The 20,786-nt window shown below is 38.1% G+C and overlaps 3 protein-coding genes across 6 annotated transcripts; 2 read left to right on the forward strand and 1 right to left on the reverse strand.

Moving 5' to 3' along the window:
* Nucleotides 1-164: 164 nt before the first annotated feature.
* rad51ap1 (RAD51 associated protein 1) lies at nucleotides 165-3,615 on the forward strand. 2 transcript variants are annotated; one of them, XM_044185522.1, is made up of 9 exons: nucleotides 165-489; nucleotides 588-634; nucleotides 1,113-1,248; nucleotides 1,849-1,937; nucleotides 2,022-2,111; nucleotides 2,267-2,401; nucleotides 2,505-2,681; nucleotides 2,758-2,898; nucleotides 2,990-3,615. In XM_044185522.1, exons 1-9 carry the CDS (start codon nucleotides 473-475, stop codon nucleotides 3,115-3,117), a joined length of 960 nt encoding a protein of 319 aa, XP_044041457.1. In that variant the 5' UTR covers nucleotides 165-472; the 3' UTR covers nucleotides 3,118-3,615. The 2 variants fall into 2 exon arrangements, with proteins under 2 accessions (XP_044041457.1, XP_044041458.1); XM_044185523.1 differs by having other exon boundaries at nucleotides 166-489; nucleotides 2,761-2,898.
* A 2,694-nt stretch (nucleotides 3,616-6,309) lies between these two features.
* Nucleotides 6,310-14,966, forward strand: LOC122871012 (probable polypeptide N-acetylgalactosaminyltransferase 8). The gene is made up of 12 exons (XM_044185517.1): nucleotides 6,310-6,441; nucleotides 6,568-6,798; nucleotides 7,734-7,977; nucleotides 8,923-9,089; nucleotides 10,372-10,555; nucleotides 10,678-10,875; nucleotides 11,605-11,719; nucleotides 12,091-12,276; nucleotides 12,439-12,576; nucleotides 13,417-13,512; nucleotides 13,593-13,760; nucleotides 13,852-14,966. The coding sequence occupies exons 1-12, from the start codon at nucleotides 6,438-6,440 to the stop codon at nucleotides 13,984-13,986; spliced, it is 1,866 nt and encodes a 621-aa protein (XP_044041452.1). The 5' UTR covers nucleotides 6,310-6,437; the 3' UTR covers nucleotides 13,987-14,966.
* On the reverse strand, nucleotides 14,342-20,682 carry ada2b (adenosine deaminase 2b). Of its 3 annotated transcripts, none has more exons than XM_044185521.1 (10): nucleotides 20,569-20,682; nucleotides 19,855-20,220; nucleotides 19,006-19,225; nucleotides 18,703-18,913; nucleotides 18,417-18,544; nucleotides 17,321-17,411; nucleotides 17,101-17,209; nucleotides 16,858-17,015; nucleotides 15,709-15,911; nucleotides 14,342-14,739 (listed from the first exon to the last, which is right to left on the reverse strand). In XM_044185521.1, the coding sequence occupies exons 2-10, from the start codon at nucleotides 20,153-20,155 to the stop codon at nucleotides 14,652-14,654; spliced, it is 1,509 nt and encodes a 502-aa protein (XP_044041456.1). In that variant the 5' UTR covers nucleotides 20,156-20,220; nucleotides 20,569-20,682; the 3' UTR covers nucleotides 14,342-14,651. The 3 variants fall into 3 exon arrangements, with proteins under 3 accessions (XP_044041456.1, XP_044041454.1, XP_044041455.1); XM_044185520.1 differs by lacking the exon at nucleotides 20,569-20,682 and adding an exon at nucleotides 15,152-15,243 and having other exon boundaries at nucleotides 14,691-14,739; nucleotides 19,855-20,354; XM_044185519.1 differs by lacking the exon at nucleotides 20,569-20,682 and having other exon boundaries at nucleotides 19,855-20,346.
* Between the last annotated feature and the right edge of the window lie 104 nt (nucleotides 20,683-20,786).

A 20,786-nucleotide genomic window follows, 5' to 3' on the forward strand; every position in this document is an offset into this window, starting at 1 on the left:
TTTATTATTTTTCAGAAAAATAAGTGCTGATTTAGTAATTAATAATTTTGAAGACCACGTGATTTAACCATTTCCGTTTTTTTAAAGAGCAATAGAGATTAAATATGAATTTTTATTAATAAACGAATCAGCTGGCGGTGTTCGTCAAATTGGTCAACAAATTCACTCGGTTCAGGCGGGCTGGTTGAACGCGTAGCAAATGCTTCAGTTTACTGTTGTGGAACAAAACTAACATTTATTAGATAGTTTCACGTGTTAGTAAGCTAAAGTAACCACATTTCACTCGGTGAACGATTGGACGCATGTTGACGCATTTGAAACGATCGGCAATTAAAGCTAGGTTAGCTAGCTTCTCCATCGAGCAAACATTAGCTTGTGTTTCTTACTAAAGGTACTATTGTTGACTTTACAGCTAACCTAACGTTGATGTGTTTAATGTTCGCTGAATAAAAAGCTCGTAATTTTACAAGCAATGGACCGACCATCAAGGTTTGTAAACCGCCTTTTAAACCCTAATTTATGGGGTCCCAGTTTGCCTGATATAGTTAATGTTTGTTGAATGCTAAAACGTTGTTTACTTTTGACAGGAAGACAAAGACTGTGAATTACTGTGAAGCCAATGACTTTGATGATGGTGAGAAATGATGGTGTCTTAATCTATTATGGTTACATTTACAGTATCCAGTTACTACTGTTGCTGTCTAATTCTGAATGAATAGCTACAGTTATTTCCCTTAATGCATATCAACTTAAAAACAAACATCCATCAGCTAAATACATCTGTTATTACCTCTTAGTTCTGTAATGTTGTGTTGACCCTTCAAGAAGTACTGGTCACAGCAAATGATTGGTCTCTACTAATGATGTTGTTAGCATCCAAAACATTTTCAAGTCATTCAGACCAGCCTGCACATTTGAACATTTTGAATTGCACACAGTTAACTGTTTTACATACGTGTAAGCATTTTTAAATGGTGCCAGTAGTTACAGCTTATGTGCAGGAGACTTCAGATGCCCATAGAAAAGAAGGGGTAGACATATGCATACATTAACAGACTCAGTCTTCTCTCACCACCAACATATCTCAATGTTCTGTCTTCATGTTGTGACAGATGATGATTTTGCCAGTGCGAAGGCTCCACCCAGCAAAAAGGCCAAGGAGGATGTGAAACAGGAGCACAAGAAATCATCGAGCAAGTCCTCCAGTCAAGAGTTCAACTCACAATCCACAGTGAGCCAGAAGAGCAGGTAGTAGACAAGATAATGACGCAGTGGACCATGTACACAACTAGATGATTAAGATGGTGGAGATCTATATCAACTCAGAATGAGAGAAAAAGAACAAATCCTCATTGATTTTTACACAACAAAATCAGTCTGTTGTTGTCAGTTTAGCGTATGAAAAGTAAAATGTACAAATACCAGTCTACAAAGTAAAGATGCCTAGAGCCAGCTGTAATGTTACAACAAATACCCCAACTCTTTACATAGGCACAGCTGCTGCATTGAACACACACACACACAACACACAACCCGTTATTATATCGGGTAATTTAAGGGCACTTGGATGAGTGTGTGTGTGTCTGAATTCAAGCGTCTCAGCTCATCCCGCTAGATAAACAGTAGTGTGTTGCCAGTCATAGGGTGCAGTCAGGGACTCTTTGATTATTGTACACCTAGTGAATATAATGATGTCAGGCTGAATTCAAGCAAATTCAAATGTCTCAGCTCATCCCGGTAGATAAACAGTAGTGCATTGCCAATCATAAGGTGCAGTCAGGGACTCTTTGGCTGTGAATATAATGACGTCAGGCTGAATCTTCTCAACATTAATTCTGTTTTTCACAGAAGACCATTGGATGAGAGGTTGCATGAAAGAGATCTAGAAGCAGCCATTACACTATCCTTGCTAAAAGATCAGTCTCCCACCAGTAAAGGTATGGCTTTGGCTTTGAAAACATAAATATAATTGTCTGTTTGTTAAAGAGTTGTCAACTTAAATTCCTGTTTAATTTCTTCAGGAGATGTCAAGATTCAAGTTGCAGTAGATGAAAACACAGATCCAACTTCTTTGCACCTGTCCAACTGCAGTGTGAATAGTGCAATTTTGGGTAAATTCCCCTTATTTTTGTCCACTGCACATCTTTTATTGCACATTTAATTTCTTCTCATTTTATAAATACATTGCCCTTAATTTAATCTTGTTTGATGAGGATAAAAATGGTATGAAACATTTCTGCGGCTGTTACATTTGTGTTTTCTTTAGGCCTTGATGAAATCATACCAGAAAAAGAGTCACTTACCCTTTCCAGACACAAAAAGGAAGCTGCCACTAAAGCCACTGAGGAGCAGAGGAAGAAGCTTACAGATGATGAAGACTATGAGCCCAAACTGACACCAGGTTGTCAGCTGTCATCCCTAAATATTTGGTTTCTGTTTAATTAAGTTTCTATGTTTGTTTTTTTTCTTCTTGTGTGAGTAACATATAAATAATGCCTTTCCAGATTCAGAAAGTGATGACAATTTCAGTGAACCAGCTGAGAGCGAAGATGAGGAATTCACAGTGAAGAAAGTCAGCAAAACAAAAAAGAAGGAGAAAGTAACCAAGAATGAGAAACCCAAACAGCCTCCTGCCTCTAAAAAAGAAAAGCATCCATCAAAGTCAAAATCACAGGCAGCAGGTGCGTTCTTGAAGATTCTGCTTTTGGCTGTGATTTGTAATTTAATTTAGTCATTGAGAACTACTTTGTCTCACAGCAGCTTCCACACCGGTGAGAAGTCCTCCAACAGCCAAACATGCACCCAAAAGACCTGCTTCATCCTCCACAGTTTCCACATCGAAACCTGCATTCTCTATGAGCCCAGCAGGGGGCAGAATACCCAAGTGGACCCCACCTGGTGCAGTACAAGTGAACTACAGCAGTAAATATAAACCTTTAGAGACACTTACAGTAAGTTTAACAATAATGTTATTAATTTTTTTTCCAAGGTCAAATTGGTAGAAGTCCTAACTCATCCCAGAGTCCATCAGTGAAGTCTCCAGGTCAGGGTCTGCGGCTGGGACTGTCCCGTGTGGTTCGAGTCAAACCTCTTCACCCCAGCGTTGTGAGTCACTGACTGAATGATCACCTGTCTGCGGATGCCCCTGTGTGTGTCGGTGACGGCCAATTCTTGTTGTCCTTTTAGCGTTATCTCTTATTTTAAAAAACGATGCTTGTAAATATTAATTTCTAATATTCCTTTACTTGTGCTACTATACATATGAAGAGATTCCCAGGATATATTTTCACATGATGCTCTCAGCTTTGGGCACATATGCGATTTGCACCTTGAGCTATTATTTCACCATACATTGTAAAAAGGTCATGGAACAGTTATAGGCTGTGCTTTGTTAACTCTGGTCATTGAAGTCATAATTAATGTCATTGTCGCATCGTTATCAGTAGTAATTGTGTAGATTTTCAGACCGGCATTTCGAAAAGAATGAATTGTCTACTTTTTTTTTTACTTTTTTTAAACTATTCTCATAATTTTCTCCACTTTTTCCTATTGTGTGCAAATACTGTATATTATGTACATATATATAATAAAGGTAACACTTTATATTAACCATCATTAATAAATGGTACATTTATTTTACTTTTAACAAACAATAAAATGATAATTAATAATGTTTGCTAATTATTAGTAAAGCTATAATTTTTATTAACATTGGTTTGTGTAATATAAAATAATTTATTTATTTATATATATATATATATATATATATATATATATATATATATATATATATATATATATATATATATATATATATATATATATATATATATATATATATATACACATATACACACACACACTTGTAACAGAAGATCTTTACAGTGCGGTATTAGTACTTTAACTTTAAAGTTGCTTAACTTTTCGCAGATGACTGACTGATTCATGAAATAGCATTTGAGTGAAGTCTCCAAGTTACAAAATCTGCTTAACAGAATCTCCCCTGTAAAACGTTGAATTGTTGTTTTTACACTTTGTTTCTGTACGTATTAAACAAACAAGATAAAATATGTTAATTAGTGAGATTTAGATAAGCTGGTGAGCAGATTTAGTTACCATTGGACAGAGCCGGGCTAGTTGTCGCCCCCTGTTTCCAGTCTTTATGCTACGCTAACATAACCAGTTGCTGGCTGTAGCTTCATATTTAATAGACAGATTTCAGCATGAGCTCAATCTTCTCATCTAAAGCGAATATTTCCCAAAATGTTGAACTATTCCTTTAAGAGACATCTGGCGCTCTCATAAATTTAAAAGCAGCAGGAGTAAAAGTGAAGGATTTTTAGGTCTACTTCCATCTTTACTTTTAGCAGTTTGATAAATACAGGCTCTAAAGTCATTATTGTACTTTGAAAGGATTTTGATCTCAGATTACAGATAACCCAGATCCTCTGATGTTAGTGTTTGATTGGGTCATATCAGTGCAGAGTGGCCCTCTGTGTCTTTTTCACATACAGTATTTTGCACTCAAATGGGAACACTGGAAACTGAATCTTGTGTGAAATTAACTGCACCTCCACAATCACTCCTCCCCTCACCTTTCTGCTGTAATGTTTAGCAAATCGCTTAAGAAAACAATGTTTTTTTAGTGGCTCAATCAAAGGGAAGGAGGAGTTTCTGGGTGGTATTTACTCAAGTCTGAATAGAACTTAACCTAAGGGCAGGACTTTATAGGCAGACATATCCTTACTCTGCAGGTGATGTAAAAGATGTCATGATAAGAAATAATAAATGACATATTTGTCTCCTGTAACAAAGGTGGACAGGTGGTTCCTGATGTCTCTGTCAGTACAAGGATGCAAGGTCCTGTTTGCATTTCAACATCTCATATGTGGATGACATTGCGGTTGGGGAATGAAAAGGAAAAACCTCAACACGTTTTAATAAGCCTCCAGATTGGCTTCAATGCTCGTCCATTCTAACATTCATATGTACAACATATTTGTACAAATATTCACAGAAAAGAAAAAAATTAAAAATAATTCTAAAACAGATTTATGCAATATGGAACCTTGACATGCAAGGACTAAAAATAACTACAAATGGCATGTAACATGTTTTGCATTAAACTGAAGCTTGACACTGAATAAAAACATTAAAAGTTAATATAACTTATTTCCACGGTGGTCCTGGTTGCCTACAGACATGATAACAACAAAAGTTGGTGAAAGTTGTAACATGCAGATTTAATTATAGTAGATATTAATCATTATAAAATGGTACATTTTTACTAAAATACATAAATACATTCACCTATATCTCTCCTCTTTTCATTCCCTTTAATAAAAAGAAAGGATGTCCTAAATTCCACAAGTTATGAACACCATTTTTCCAAAAGATATTTCCTCATTTGGTGTTTTGATGATAGTGAGTTCAAAGTGTCCCACAGGTGTCGAATTGGGTTGTGAGCTGGTGACTGTAAAGGTCATAACATCATTTTCATACTCATAACAGAGCTAAAATATGGTACTGAGAATTATATTGTATATCATTTAACTAATGATCGAGCATTTTACCACTCAGTGTTGAAAACAGACGGTACTGTAAGTCTGATTTGTTCAATGTGCCATCTCAGTGATATAGAACATGATTTAAATTTTGTCTTTTGTTGTCCTTTTTACTGGGAATTACACAATACTTTGTTTAGTAAGATAAACATATGAAACATTTAAATTAGCCAGCTTTACTTGATGGGATACTTAGATGAGAAAAAAGCATGTATTCCAGCATAACTTTTAGACTTTTATTTTTTCTCTTCTGCTATTCTGTGTACATTTGCACATAAATATGTTATTTGAAAGTATACAAAAGAGTTTCTTTTGGTTGGAAAATGCATGTTATATTTAGATAGATAGATAGCAGCATCTTGTAATCCCATGTCCCATGGGCCATATGTTTGGCATGACACAGAAATAAAAACTAACTTATTAACTAAATGTTCTGTTTTTGTCTTTATTTGTTTGTATATGCTTCCTGACATCTTGTAGCAGGGAGCCGAAGGCTTAAAAGGATACAAGGGGAACATGATATGGATTAAATGAACACTGTAAGATTTTCTTTTATTGAGACAAAAAAAAAATCAGGTTCTCAGCACTATCAAACCTAAAACGACAGACTTGTCAGACATGCTGTTAGTAGAGAGGCTGAACAATATTGTTGCAGTGTACAACAGTAGTGTTGTACATGTCTTGTCTGTCAGTCCTGTTCCTGTTACCTGCAGAGTACTGCTGGTTTTCTATCCTCCCAGGTAACTATAGATAATGGTATACACCTTGCATCCCAGGTGTAATGCAACGAACACACAGCACAGTGAAAACCAGGAATGAAAACTACACTCCCAGCTAATCTGCTGTGAGCTTTGGGATATCAAATAAACATCTATGGGTGCGTCAATTTCCATGACTATATTTGTGTGAGTGTGTGTGTGTGTGGAGAGGGTGGGGAGAACGAGTGAGGAGAGAGAGCACCTGCAATTAAAGGTAGGGGATTACTTTCTCCTTTTTCTTGCAGGGCTAAACAAAGCACATAACATGCATAGAAGCACCAGGATGAGATTTGGCTGGATTAAAGGATCACTTCTGGTCTTTGCTGTGGCCGTGGCTCTGTTATACCTCGGCTCTATAAAAAGGGAGGTTCATACTCATTCGGAGAGACTCCAGAGGACCCACCAGAATGACTCCATCAGGAGTCAAGGAATGCTTAAGAGGATGGACAAGATGGAAACAGACATCAACAGGCTGCGTGAGTCAAAGTCTCAGTCCAACAGCTGGTTCTGTTTTTTTTTTTTTATCAAAGCATAAAATTAGGTTTCAACTTCCAACAAAATTAAATTAATTAAAAAAGATACTTTCAACACAGTAAGCTTTGGTTTGGTGTCAAATGATGTGCATGTCTTGATAAAATAAATGTTTATGGCAGAAATATATATATATTTTTTTAGACATTTAGGTTAAATATAACAGTTTTGTTTTCAACATATAACGTACCTGCTTCACATTCAAATTCAGTAATTAAAATAGCGTTAAAACAATGGTTATATTGAATATGGCTGCAACTAATAATTATTTTCATTATCGATTTATCTGCCGATCATTTTTCAATTCATGTATCTATATGTATATACAGTATATATGTAATTGTTTTATCTATAAAATGTAAATTTCCCAGAGCCCAAGGTGACAACTTCAAATTCCAACAGTCCAAAACCCACAGATGTTAAGTCTACTATCATACATGACAAAGTAAAGCAGCAAATCCTCACATTTGAAACCAGTGAATCTTAGGCATTTTTGCTTAAAATTGACTAAAATGATTAATCGATTATCGAAATAGCTGCCATTTAATTGTCTGTTAATCAACTCATCGATTAATCGACTAAGAAACGTTCACTTTTCAACCAAATTCAGCCCAGTTTTAACTAGACTGACCTGCAAATCACCATCCCAATATACACAGATTGAAAAAAAGTTCACACTAATGTACTTTAGGTGTGGTTAAAGAGGTACTAATTGCATCATTGCAAAGACAAACACTGACATTTGTTTAATGAAATACGGCCTGCTATGTTTGTATTTCAGGGAGGAGTGTTTGCGTTTCAGCCATCTGTCACACACTTTGCATAGAAAGTAGAATAATACACAAAGATAAAATACTCGGCTACTCTGTTCTGTTGACAGTCAATCTGATGAATAAACTTGAAAAGAAGGAACCGGTGCCACAGAAGAACCCAGAGGTGAAGAAGGAGAGGAAGGTGGTGAGGAAGCTGTACCCGAACTCGGCTCTGTTCAGCAAGTGGGGCGATGAGCTTTCAGAGGAGGAGCAGAAGGAGGCCGAAAAGTTGTTTCAGAGATACGGCTACAATGCCTTCCTCAGTGACAGGCTGCCCCTCAACAGAGAGATCCCTGACACCAGGCCCTCCAGGTGATTTATAATTTCCTCATATGGGAACTTGCTGATAAATTACAGCTCGTTTACACACAATGAGCTGCTTTATATGATGCCTGTTTAGTTTGAGACCCAGATACACAACTGTTATTAGCCTACTTTTTTTAAACTCAGGTCTGTCAAATCCTTTAAAAATGTATATTCCTTTTACACGGATAATCAGCTGTTAAGAAATGTGTCCTGAGCAAAATTAAATCATAATTCATGACGAATTAATTTTGGCTAGATATTGTCATAAAACTTGTTAATGTGAACTGGCACATGACAGAAAAAAATGACATTTTACTGCTTTCACTGAGTATGAAGCAAGTGCACTTAACATTTTTGGGCTGAACGACAGTGAGGTTAGCACTAAACATGTTGAAGTTTTTGATACAATTTTAGCCTTTTAATCTGTGCACCTTGATTGAATATCTTAAATAATTAGTGGTCAATTATCCTTTTTGGTGACTAAGATTAGATCTATAACAATTTGATAATTGATTAATTGTATGTAATTTTTTTAAAGGAGAAATGGCAGAACTTCAGATTACAACTTTTTCAAATGTGAACATTTGCTGGTTTTATGATAGTAAACTAAATATCTCTGCAAGTTGGACAAAACAAGCAATATGAGGGTTCTGAAAAATTGCAAGGGGTACATTTTAAGACATTTTATAAACGATTATTCAAGAAAATTATCAACAGATTAATCAATAATAAAAACAATAGAACTAAAAACAATTTAGTTGCAGCCCTAACAAAGATGTAGTTTATATACAAATTTGTCAATTAACATTTGAAAATGCATCAAAAAAGGTCAGGAAATAAAATCAACTACCTAAGTTTCCCTCTGAAAATAAATTTGCTTGTTATGGTTGTGATTGAAAACAAGCACAAGTTTTTAATCAAAAAATGAATCACCTTTTCTTCTCCTCACAGGTGTGCTGAGAAAAAGTACCCAGAGGATCTGCCTAGCATGAGCGTTGTATTAATCTACCTGGATGAAGCTCTTTCTGTCATCAAAAGGGCCATCCGCAGCATCATAGACAAGACGCCAGCTCGGCTGCTGAAAGAAATCATACTGGTGGACGATCACAGCAGTAATGGTAGGTCGACCTGCTATGGCTCTCAATGTATTATCAGGCCATTTTATCTCTTACCTGTAGTGGTACGTAGCCATGCCAATAGATATTTCAGATATTTGCATCTGAGATTGTGGAATGACCTTCCTGAGGAGATCAGGGCTGCAAACTCTGTTACCTCCTTTTTTTTTAAAAATCATTTGTAAAAACCCACTTTTTAAAAATGGCTTTCTGTTGACCGAAATTGTTTTATGACATTTTTAGCTTTTATGGCTTTTAGTTTGTTTTATTCTTTTTGTGTAAATGTGCTCTGTCTTTATTGTAAAGTACTTTGCAACTGTGTTTTGAAAGATGCTATATAAATGAAGTTTATTATTATTATTTCTGCTGCCAACCCAATACAATGGTGGAATCTCCTTTTGTGGAGCCCACATAAATTTTAATTTTAAAGTTGTTCCACCCTGAAAGGTTTAAAAAAAAAAAAAAAAAAAAAAACAGGAGAGTGAGCCTGTTAACACCCACACAGTGCTGAGTCACATTAGTCTTAGTACAACAAAATGTTTCCACACTCAGAAAAAAGGGGGAAAAAACAATGTCATGTCATGATTTAAATGTGGATAATAAAGCAAAGAGAGCCACGCTACAGTTTGTAGTCCGGCTCATCAGTAATATTTAGTCAAAGTTGAAAAGGGTGACTTGCGAGTCCGCCAGATCTGGCTGGAGTTCACACCAAAACAGAAAACACTTGCTTGAATTTGTCCGTTGTATGGTCTTCATTTGAAGTAAATTTGACTGTACCTCGAGAAGAGGTCTAATGAGGAATAGTTTGGGATATACACTTCTTCACTGTCTTGCTGAGAGTTAGATGAGAAGATTTATACCACTGTCACATTTGTTTGTTAAAGGAGACGGTTAGCTTAGCTTAGCATAAAGACTAGAAACAGAAAGACACAGCTAGCTTGGTACTGTGCTGGTGTCTTCCAGCGCCTCTAAAGCTCTCTTACATTATGTTTGTTAATCAGTACAAAAACCAAAGTGCAAAATTAATGCTAAGCTAACGTTTTCATTTAATGCACAATTATGAGTGGTGTTGATCCTCTCATGTAACTCTCGCCAAGAAAACGAATAAGCATTTTTCCCCAAAATGTCTAAACATTATATTTAAAAAAATATATATATGTATGTATGTATGTATGTATGTATGTATGTATGTATGTTTTTTAATTTATTATTATTTTTTTAATAATTCAATCTACAGCTCCGATTACAAAAACGGTTCTTGACATAAAATCTTTACTTTCTGCAGAGGATTTAATGGAGAAACTGGATGAATATGTCTACTCCATCCACGAGGAGTGTCCAGGCCTGGTGAAGAAAGTCAGGCACTCTGAGCAGCTCGGTCTCACCCAGGCCAGACTGTCCGGATGGAAGGCTGCTGTAGGGGACGTGGTGGCCATCTTGGACGCTCACATAGAAGTCCATGTGCAGTGGTTGGTTTAAGTGCTGCGTTGTCACCGCTCAGTTGTCTTTTAAATGTTGCTCTGGTGATAAGCCTATCATCATACTTTTTGTTTCTGTTCTATCAAGTCTGTTAAACTGTGATTGTGTTTAGGGCAGAACCACTGTTAGCTCGCATTAAAGAGGACCGCACCGTGATACTGACACCAGTGTTTGACAAAGTCAATTTTGATGACTTGACCCTGAATCCCTACATGCCTGCGGCGGATGCCTTCGACTGGGCTCTGTGGTGCATGTATGAGTCCTTCAGACCCGAGTGGTACGCTTTAAAGGACAACTCACATCCTGGCAAGTATGTTCCAGTTTAAACATTCAGTTCACCCAAATAACAAAAAACATACTTTAACACTATAATTTGACATTTTGGGTAATGCGATTTTTCATTTTCTTCCCGAGAGTTAGATGAGAAGATCAATACCACTCATATCTGTTCCTTTAATATGAAACTGGAGCTAGGAGACAGTTGGCTAGCTAGCTAGCTAGTCACTGCTACCAGCCAAGAAAAAGTCAGGCACACAACCTCCCATAAAACCTCAGTTTGTCATTTTCACACTTGTTTTTGTATGGATTAAACAACCAAGATATAACATGTTAATTAGTGAGTTTTAGAGGTGCTGGTAGATGTTTCACCTTCAGACAGAGCCAGGCTAGCTGTTTCTCCCCGTTTGTAGTCTTGCTAATGCTAAGTTAAGCTAACAGGCTGCTGGCTGTAGACTCTAATTTAACCGACAAATATGAGAGCAGCATCGATCTTCTCATCTAAGAAAGTGAATCAGCGTTATTTCCAAAATGTGAAATTATTTCTTTAACCATAGTGGTGTGTGTAGCCATGCTGATAGTTTTGTGATTTTAGACATGAATGAAATTTCGTTTGTGGAACTAAAAACATTGAAAATGACATTTGCAAAGTTAATCAGCAACATGTTTTTACAGAAATAATGTTCAGATTTATCCTGATGATTCATACAGCATCCTTTAAGTGTGGCTGGTGTTTTAATGTATTGTCAAATTCTGTCCTCAGGAGCCCCTCCATCATGGGGATTCTTGTCGCTGATCGCAAGTTCTTTGGAGAGATTGGAAGTCTTGATGGTGGAATGAAAATATATGGTGGTGAAAATGTGGAGCTCGGCATCCGGGTAAGATTTTCAGAATGTCTCACAGTGACTAAAACACTATACTTAAAGTCCAAAAAGAGCTGTTTCATGTTTGCTGTAGCTGTAAAATGGTTGTTTAGAGGTTACTTGTTTTTAGCCAGCGGCGTAGTGAAGTCGGCAATGTGTTGGTCTCTCTGTCAGTTTTCGACTTTGGTCCAGATTGAAATATCTCAACAGCTATTTCATGGTTGCCATGAAATTTTATACAGATATTCAGGGATGATGTCTCTGAATAACTCTCTGACTTTTTATTTATATATGTATGTATAGATGTGTGTGTGTGTGTGTGTGTGTGTGTGTTAAATGCCCTTTAAAATCTACTTGTTAAATATTTAACCATTGTGTTTTGGCAGGTGTGGCTATGTGGAGGAAGCATAGAAGTTATACCTTGCTCTAAAATTGCCCACATTGAACGGGCCATCAAGCCTTACCTCCCAGACTTGAGTATAATGGTAAAGCGTAATGCACTGAGGGTGGCGGAGGTGTGGCTGGATGAATATAAATACAATGTCAACATTGCCTGGAACCTTCCTCTAGAGGTAAGGGATGGCAGCTCATTACTCACATATAACTTCTTTCACCCAAATACACAAATTAGGCTTCATGTTCTCCAAGATATGACTAATAGTGCAAAAACTGTAGTTCCTCTTACTTATCAAAATGTTTTTGTGGTCTTTTTTTTTATCCTGATGTTTCTCCAGAATCATGGGATAGACATTGGGGATGTGTCTGAGAGGAAAAAGCTGAGAGAGAGGCTGAAATGCAAGCCCTTTAAGTGGTATCTGGATAATGTTTACCCCATGCTGGACCCTCTGCATGACCTGCTAAGTTATGGAGCGGTGAGTCTGAATCTGCAAGGGTCAGTCATCCTTCAGAAGGCTTTGTTTAGGTTTAATTTAATAAATCTTTTCACTATCATATTAATTCCCATAAAGACTCTTATTCATCCAAGTCATAGGATATCAAATAGTAGCAAGTCAGTTGTATTTGGCTTAAGATGTTTTTTTTAACCAGTATTTATTCAGGGTAGGTTTTCAAGATGCATGAAGATGCATGAATGTTCTATAGCAGGAACTCCTGTTCAAATCAGTTAAAACACCCTCACACATGGAAGCTGCCCCAAATAAATTATAATATGCTGGCTACAGAGCAGCTGCAATAGAACTTTGTACAGCGTCATCAAGCACCTCTTTTCCACTTTCCTCCTTGGATTGTCATGTGAACTAGTGGTTCCCAATCGTTTTGGCTTCTGACCCCTTAAAACAAAGCAATGTCTACTTGTGACCTATCATCACCGGTTGCACATCTATGGGTTATGACCGAGATTGATTTTTGATTTTTTTTTTAATAAATTGTAGAGGCCCGAAGAGGGGGAAAATCCAGTAATTCACAAAAGCAAAGATTAGAGGAATGTCTGTAAAAATAAATAATAAAAAATGTATTGTTTTCGTATCCTGATCAGTCTTTGTAACAATCAGGTTTGGGGTCCTGACCCCCAAGTTGGGGACAGACCTCAGGTTGGTTTTGGTCTTTTCATGGGATTTTTTAAAACAACAAAACTATCGGCAGCCTTTAAGTGCATTTTGGGCTGGAGCCTCAGAAGTTATGTATATGTTGTTGTGCCACTATTTCTAATGGATGCTTAAAGAGTTACTTTCTATTTCGGCTTCTGTTGACAGCTGATGAATAACCTGAAGCCAGATCTCTGTATTGACCAAGGCCCAGTGCCTGGGAACACACCCATTGCATATGCATGCCACTACTTCTCACCACAGGTGTGTTCTGAGATTCACTGCATGCATACAGATTGCAATCTTTAGTTTGTTTTGTGGTTAATTATTGTTCTTTGTTGTAGCACTGTTATTATCGCTCCGATGGACAACTCTACATCGGCGGAATCAAATCTCACAAGTACAACAGCAACCGCTGTCTGGTGGACCCCGGCACTGGAGTCTACCCGGGACTGTACGAGTGCAAAATGGCCCAGCAGAAGAAGTTTCACATGCTGTGGGATTTTAAACAGGTAAATATTACAGTTTTAAAAAGATAGATCCACACCAAAGAGGTCAGTCTGTTTGAAGAAAGTTTGCTTTATTGTTGTGTTTTATTCCTAGAAAGGGCCTATCCAGAACAGAGAAACAAAGAGATGTCTGGAAGTTGCAATGGGTGAAGATGGCTATTACAAACTTGTTGTACAGCAGTGCAGTGGTCAGAGCTGGAAGATACAAAATCTCATCAAAGACCACTGAAAGACTCGTGGGCAGGGCCCGGAAGACGAGATAATGAATGGGCCATTATTGCACAAAAACTGAGTGTCATCTCAGAGAAAGATCTAGAATAAATGCTTGTCTTCATGGTGAGTTTCCATTTTGCACTGGACAACATGTCAGACTGGGCACAATCAAAGTTGTGAACTGGATCACAGAGGAAGTGATTTTTTTTTTTCTTCTGGTTTTTGCATCATACATTTTTGTGTATGTTATAAAAAAAGTAACTTTGACATGTCCTGTTAGTATTTGTGTGAAATTCCTTTTTATGATGACAAAACTGGCTGTGGACGACTTTGAATACTCCCCAGAGAACACTGAATGACTTATGAATCGCTTTTCTCATCAACAGACTAGTTTATTATAAAGTTCCTTTGTAGTTTTTCCAGGAAAAGAAATATAGTTCAGAAACTTGTATGAGAGTTTTAACATATACCTAGAGTTATCTATCTTCCTATATCAAATCTCAGGGTATGTTAAACTCTTTTCAGCCTATCCTTTTACAAAGATACAGTAGTTCCAATGAAACACCTTACATTGAATTTGAATTCTTTACATAAAGGCTGCTAATGACCTATATACTGTAGATGCTTGCTTTAGTTCAGCACTATTACAAAAATCATTCAGGATCCGTTGTGGTTTAGCTGTCATGAATGATCCAAGATGAAGGCGTCCCATTTTTTTTGCCACCTGACGTGACCCATGTCCTTCAGATGAGCTGGCAGGGAGCTGTACCTGCAGGCAGAAGAAACTTTTAATGAGAATTAACTCATTGAAATGCGATATGATTTCTAAAAACTTGAAATGTTATTGGAAAGTTTAATTGCAGGCTTTTTAGCATGGACTTGTTTGGCTAAAAATATCCAAGTTTTACATCATAAACTAGAAATGACATGCTCATGCATGGGTGGCAAATATGCTGTTTTGTTTTCATTGTTAAAATAAAAACATGTTAAAATTAATTCAGGAAGAAGTTATCTAATATTGCAAATTAGAGCTTGCATGTTGACAATCTGGTAAAACAGGCTCCAGGAGGAAGCTCCTAATTCTCAGAGGTCAGCGGGTCACTGAACATACTATACATATTACATTAAATTGGCAGACACGTCTTCCAAAGCCACATACAGTATTTTTCCCATGCACTTACATTGGGAGCAATTTTGGGACTCAGTGTCTTGCTCAAGGACACCTCAACATGTGGACAGAAGGAACTGGGGATTGAACTGCACCTTCATTACACTACATTACCAATGACAAAAACAGTAAAAGTGACATTGTTCAGTGATTTGTTTCTTTAAAAACAGATCATAATTATACACTTTAAATTTTTAAAAATAATTTGCTAAAACAGCTGGCCACTGTAGTTTTTAGCTAGTTTGTAGCATTTGCTGGGGACTATTTTCAGCAGTGGATTAATACACCGTAGGTTAGGATTATTTACAGCACCAGGACAGTGATTGTGGGATAAAACAAACTGCAATGCCCATGTTCATCATAATGGAGGAACATGTCACCCAGTGCAACAGTGGGACTCACTGATGTGTTTTAAATAGTTTTTGGACATCAAAGGAGAACAACATATGCTTAAAAACATATGCTTAGTAAAGTCTGGACCTTCAGATCACAAGCAGGCTTATGTTTGCTTTAAAAGCTGAAGTAACATAAAACACACAGATGAGAGAAATAATATCAACTGATTCTCACCTGATAGAGTTAACAGCCAGCTCTTTCAGAGTGCCCAGGTTTGCTTTTAACCCTCCGATGCCAACAAAGGCTTGATAGAAGTCGTAGGAGAGGCCTGTGGTGCCGAACAGAGACGGGTCATCGGAGCTGATCACCATTGGGTGGCCCTCAGACATCAGCACGGCTGCAGGGTGGTTCCGAAGGTCCGATACCAGCTTCAGCACCTGGAGGTCAGAGGTCAAGCACACCCAGGTACTTTATATGTGCAGACCAGCACACAGGTGCTGAATCCAAATCTGTGGACTTAAAAGGTATATGTAACATTTCTGCATTAAAATGTCTAAAAACGACAAGACCTATGTTATATATTTTGTTGAGTTATGTATTTACATTATCCCAAATGTTTCCAACAATGTTCAAACCCAGAGAAATCCGTAATTTTATTCACGGTCAATGGCGTCATATCCCCTTTACCCCCTCTAGTTGCTATAACTTCCGGGGGAAACGTGGGATACGTCAGAGTGAGGAAGGAAGCCGGCGAACGTGACTAAACGTAACGGGAATAAAACTTTAATACATTACCTCAACCGTGAACATGATTTCTGAGTCACGTGAGATAGATTTTCATCAGCAATGGTGGTTGTTTAACAATGTAGAGAACAACTCCTATGATCCCATGCTACTTCACAACCTCATCAAACTACGTCTTTTGTTATTGTTTTGATGTGAGAGACCCCTAGCAGCAGAATGTACAAACTGGTTTAACGGGCGTCTTCCCGAGAAGTCCAAATCCACAATGGGCCTCAAGCAAACTTCTAGAGTCTGCTAGACAGGCAAAGGTTTGTTTTTGTCCGTTTATGGTGTGAGGATCCTCAGTTGAGGGTTCAGTTTTACTGCACATTGTGAAGATATCTATTATAGCTATTACGTAATGCAGCAAACCTTGTATGTATAAAGTCTCAATATCAATACTATAAAGAACTCTTCCAAAAAATACTTTGAATTAATCTCCATGGAAATACTTTAGGTCTTAAGTCCCGTCTCAAAGCACATTTCATCACAGTACATATTTCAAAAGTACGCGAGGGCTCAGTCTGCAAGTCCGGAAGATGGACATTTGGATTCAGCCATATTCTTTTCTATTGTGCCAATGATAATAGGTTATCTGACCTGGTTTGAGATGGGGCACAGCTCCACAGCCACGTTTCTTTTCCTAGAAAGCTCTTTAGCAAGTGGATGGTGTGCCAGAGCATAGCCATGCCCAATGCGTGTGGTGTTGAACAGAAGAGCGTCAAGAATGTTTTGATCTACGTTGGTGCCTTCATCATCTACAAACAAGCATACACAGTGGGATCAAGGTATATATTTTTAAAGGTTTTCTGTTACTGTATTTTACACTTTTGATCGACCCACCTGTCTCCCCTGCGTGAAAGAAATATGGCAGCGTGACACCCAGTTCAGCTGGCAGAGAAAGTGCCTCCCTGAAGTACCAAAGAGTCCTCCCACTGTCCTCCCTGCCGACCTGCAAACCACAATGTTAAATTAAACTCTAACAACTAACAAGACAAATTACCACTTAACAAGAGCTTATTGCTACAGAGAAGTAAGATGTTTGAGACAGATCACTTCTTACCATGTCAAATCCTGCAACAACATCTGGGAAGTCCTTTTGCAGCTGAATGGCTTCTTTCACGGCTGCTTTGACTTCAGATACACCCAGAGCCCTGAAGAAAGCAGCAACGATGATAGACAAAAATGAGTACTCTATTTGACTGATACAGCAAAATATGCTAACAAAAAACCTACTGTGCAATTTTACATTAACATTTACGTTATATGATGCCTATCTTATGTGAAAGTAGTAGTTGTTGAGACATTTTACTAAAACCACAAATGTCAACCTCACGGTGGTGCTAGAGAAAACGTCAGGGGATCACCTAAGTCATTAAGATTCATCCTCTGGGGATCATTAATATCTGTACAAAATTTAATGGCAGTCCATCAAATAGACATTTCAGTCTGACCTACAGACCATCAGCCTCAGCTGTACACTTCTTTATTAGCATGTCTAATTAGGGTTATTTTCTCAGACTTGACAAAGCTCCTCCAGAGCACCAGCAGACCATATACAGCTGTTTCCCCATGTTGAGTAGTACTAAATTGGTGGAGTGCCCCTTTAATACCTGTACTAACTCTATGGTTATTTCCGTTTCCATTAAACAGGAAACTAAATCATTGAGATAATATAATTAATTATACTTAGAGATTTTTTCCCCTAACTGGGACACTAATTAAATTAGAGCTTTAAAGTCATGGCACATTGTCCCCACTTTGGTTAACTTGTCTGGCTTTTCAAGTAACAAGTATGCAGTGGTGGAAAGTACATTTACTTTTAATTTTGAGATACAATTTTAAATACTTTCAACAGTTTTCTTCTACTCCACTACATTTCAGAGGGAAATATTGTATCTTTAACTACAATACTATATATACAGGATATAATAATATATCAGTCACATGGGCCATTCTTCTGCATGAGTACTTTTAATTTTGATACTTTAAGTACATTTTGCTGATAAAACCAGTAGGATTTTGAATGCTTGTAATGGAGGATTTTTAGATTGTTTTATTGGTAGTTTCTCTGAGTACGTCTTTCACCACTGCAATTATGCAACTTTTTGGTCAATCTCTTAAATTAAGTTAATATTAAACTAAGGCACATTTAGTACCTGTGTACAGAAATGATGATACGAGCCCCGAGAAAGTCTGGATGATCTGCTATAAATTTCCTTGTAACTTCTTGAAATGTTTTCAGAGTCCAGACCTTATCGTGAATGGTTCCATCAAGCTCATACGTCTGAAACAAATAAAAAGGTTTAGCTAGATTTGAAAATATAACATTTCTAATACACAATCACAGTCCAGATATGCAGAATTGTCAGATCTACTACTGATACTGAGGCTCTAAAAGAGAGGCTGGAGCTGGGGATCAGGTGTGAACAAACAAACACAGACCCGTGAGAGGCCGCTCCTAAGTTCCAGATACATGATGTTGTCATGCTGAAGCTCCCCTAGGCCTTTATAGAAGTAGTCCCTCAGCACAGGGGCATGCGTGATTAGCCCTGCAGCTGCAATGAAGGCTTTCTCAAACTTCTCCCACACAACATCTTGGCTTGGGTATTCACCATCTGGATCCTCGGTGAACAGTGTGAGGTGCTGCATTAAACTGAAAAACACCCCAAAACAGATATTCTGGGTTAAGTTCTCCCATTATATGTTGACTTGAAATGTGAAAGGGACGGTGACATCTTACTCCACCTGTTATCAAAGCCTGTAGGGTCTCCTATTTTGGCTCTCAAGGTCTCAAGCAGCTGCCAGTAGAAGCAGTCCCATCGTGGGAAGGGCTGGTGGTCAGAGAACATGAAGCGGACAGAGTTGTCCCATGTGAAGCAGATGTAGCAGTGTGGCCTGTAGGTGACGTTTTTCACCAGCCATTCAACACTGACCAGAGTGGAGCTGTGGATGTGGAGGGCTGCACCTGTCACCAAAACAGCAGGATATAACCTCAAACTCAGACTGAAGTACTGAACCTAGACAGTGACATAAAATGAAGATCTTGGTTACTATTGGGTGCCATGGACGGATTATTAGACAATGGGCTCCTGGGTACAGACATATAAAAGGCCCCCCACACCTCCTACATAGGAGCAAGACGACATGGCCGCGTTATTTGTAGTTGTTTTGTGTCTTTTTAGTCAATTTATGTGTTTGTAGTCAATTTGTAACTTTGTAGTTGTTTTGCGTCTCTTTGTAGTCATTTGGTTACACGTCTGTGCCTCCTTAAGTGACATTTTGCAGGTGAACCAGAACCCTCAGGTGCTAATGTTGGTTCAAAAACAGTAATTAGTTCTGGAGATGAAGAGAGACTGTCTGACGCCTGTCCAAAGCTTCCTGCCACAACAGATATTACACAAAATACTACAGGACACAATACAAGATATTACAGGAAATCATTAAAGACAGGTTGAGATGCAGATTGTGTTTTCTTAAAGCAGAGCTATTCTGTTGTCAAACTGATTCAAATTTTACTATTTATAATTTACTAAATGTCAATGTTACTGTAGCCTCAGTATGCTGTGCAGCTCTATATATCCATACTTGCATCACCTTTAGGCATCTTCTGCAGCAGTTTGAAGACTGAACTCTTCTGGATGAGAGGCTTTGCTTTGAAGAAGTGGATAGCAGGGGGGAACTGTGCAGCAGACATCTCTTGCTCCTTTAATTGATGGAGGTAAGTGTCCAGCTTCTGCTCGGCCACTGTCAGTGTCACTTGGCCTCCTGTCTGTCTGGACGCCTCCTGACGCATCAGCAGGTCCCTCTGAGAAGGGTCAGGCATCCCATCAGTCACTCTTACAAACCACAGAAGGGTCACATAAGTGACCACAGCCTGGCAGATTGAGATCTCCATGTCCTTATGTGCCACAGGATCATGATCACACACCCTCCACAAGAGCAGGACTGCTATATTTGGAGCTGTAAAGAAAGAAATATTCTGTGTGAGACATGAACTCATGACATTCAAGTCCTTCTGCCTCGGAGGAGACGTTGGTGTAGTTTTTGCGGATAAGTGGATAAATAAATATGACTTGTATAAATTGTTTTAGGGTCATCAACATGATAACACGCTGCTCAGCTTGCATTACGGTGCCGACAGAGCCCATTCAGTAGCCTGACCATGACTGATTTGCTTTCCGAGTCAAAATTAGCCAAGAGAAAAGTGGAGGAAAGTGACAGACAACTCTCAGATCATTCACAGAAACTAAACAAAGAAGGAAAAATCTTAAAGGCAAATCTAGTTACTTTAAAACATAAAATACTCACAAGTAAGAAGGAGCTTCTGGTGTCCTGTGTCTCAGCTCAGCCGTCTCCCAAAAGGCTTGTTTTCCACAAGAAACTCCACTATCAGTTGAGCATGTCAGCAAAATACTCGGAGCAACTGGATAATTGGGGCATTTTTGTCTGACAAATACCATGTGATAAACTAATGAATAAAGCATGAATCGCTTAGCAGTGAGGACATTGTATGAGCCAAAAAGAGC

This window comes from Siniperca chuatsi, linkage group LG23, assembly GCF_020085105.1.
Source record: "Siniperca chuatsi isolate FFG_IHB_CAS linkage group LG23, ASM2008510v1, whole genome shotgun sequence".
NCBI lineage: Eukaryota > Metazoa > Chordata > Actinopteri > Centrarchiformes > Sinipercidae > Siniperca > Siniperca chuatsi.

What these genes read in the sequence shown, in the direction of transcription:
- rad51ap1 (XM_044185522.1), top strand. An exon ending in AGCCAATGACTTTGATGATG is followed by an intron (nt 635 to 1,112) that starts GTGAGAAATGAT and finishes ATGTTGTGACAG; the next exon opens with ATGATGATTTTGCCAGTGCG. An exon ending in TCAGTCTCCCACCAGTAAAG is followed by an intron (nt 1,938 to 2,021) that starts GTATGGCTTTGG and finishes TAATTTCTTCAG; the next exon opens with GAGATGTCAAGATTCAAGTT.
- LOC122871012 (XM_044185517.1), top strand. An exon ending in AACAGACATCAACAGGCTGC is followed by an intron (nt 6,799 to 7,733) that starts GTGAGTCAAAGT and finishes TTCTGTTGACAG; the next exon opens with TCAATCTGATGAATAAACTT. An exon ending in ATGTGGAGCTCGGCATCCGG is followed by an intron (nt 11,720 to 12,090) that starts GTAAGATTTTCA and finishes GTGTTTTGGCAG; the next exon opens with GTGTGGCTATGTGGAGGAAG.
- ada2b (XM_044185519.1), bottom strand. Translation starts at nt 20,260, where the DNA reads ATGAGTTCATGTCTCACACAGAATATTTCTTTCTTTACAGCTCCAAAT. An exon ending in GCTGCAGAAGATGCCTAAAG is followed by an intron (nt 19,226 to 19,854) that starts GTGATGCAAGTA and finishes TTTTGGTGACAG; the next exon opens with GTGCAGCCCTCCACATCCAC. An exon ending in CTGGCTGTTAACTCTATCAG is followed by an intron (nt 14,740 to 15,708) that starts GTGAGAATCAGT and finishes TTCTGCCTGCAG; the next exon opens with GTACAGCTCCCTGCCAGCTC.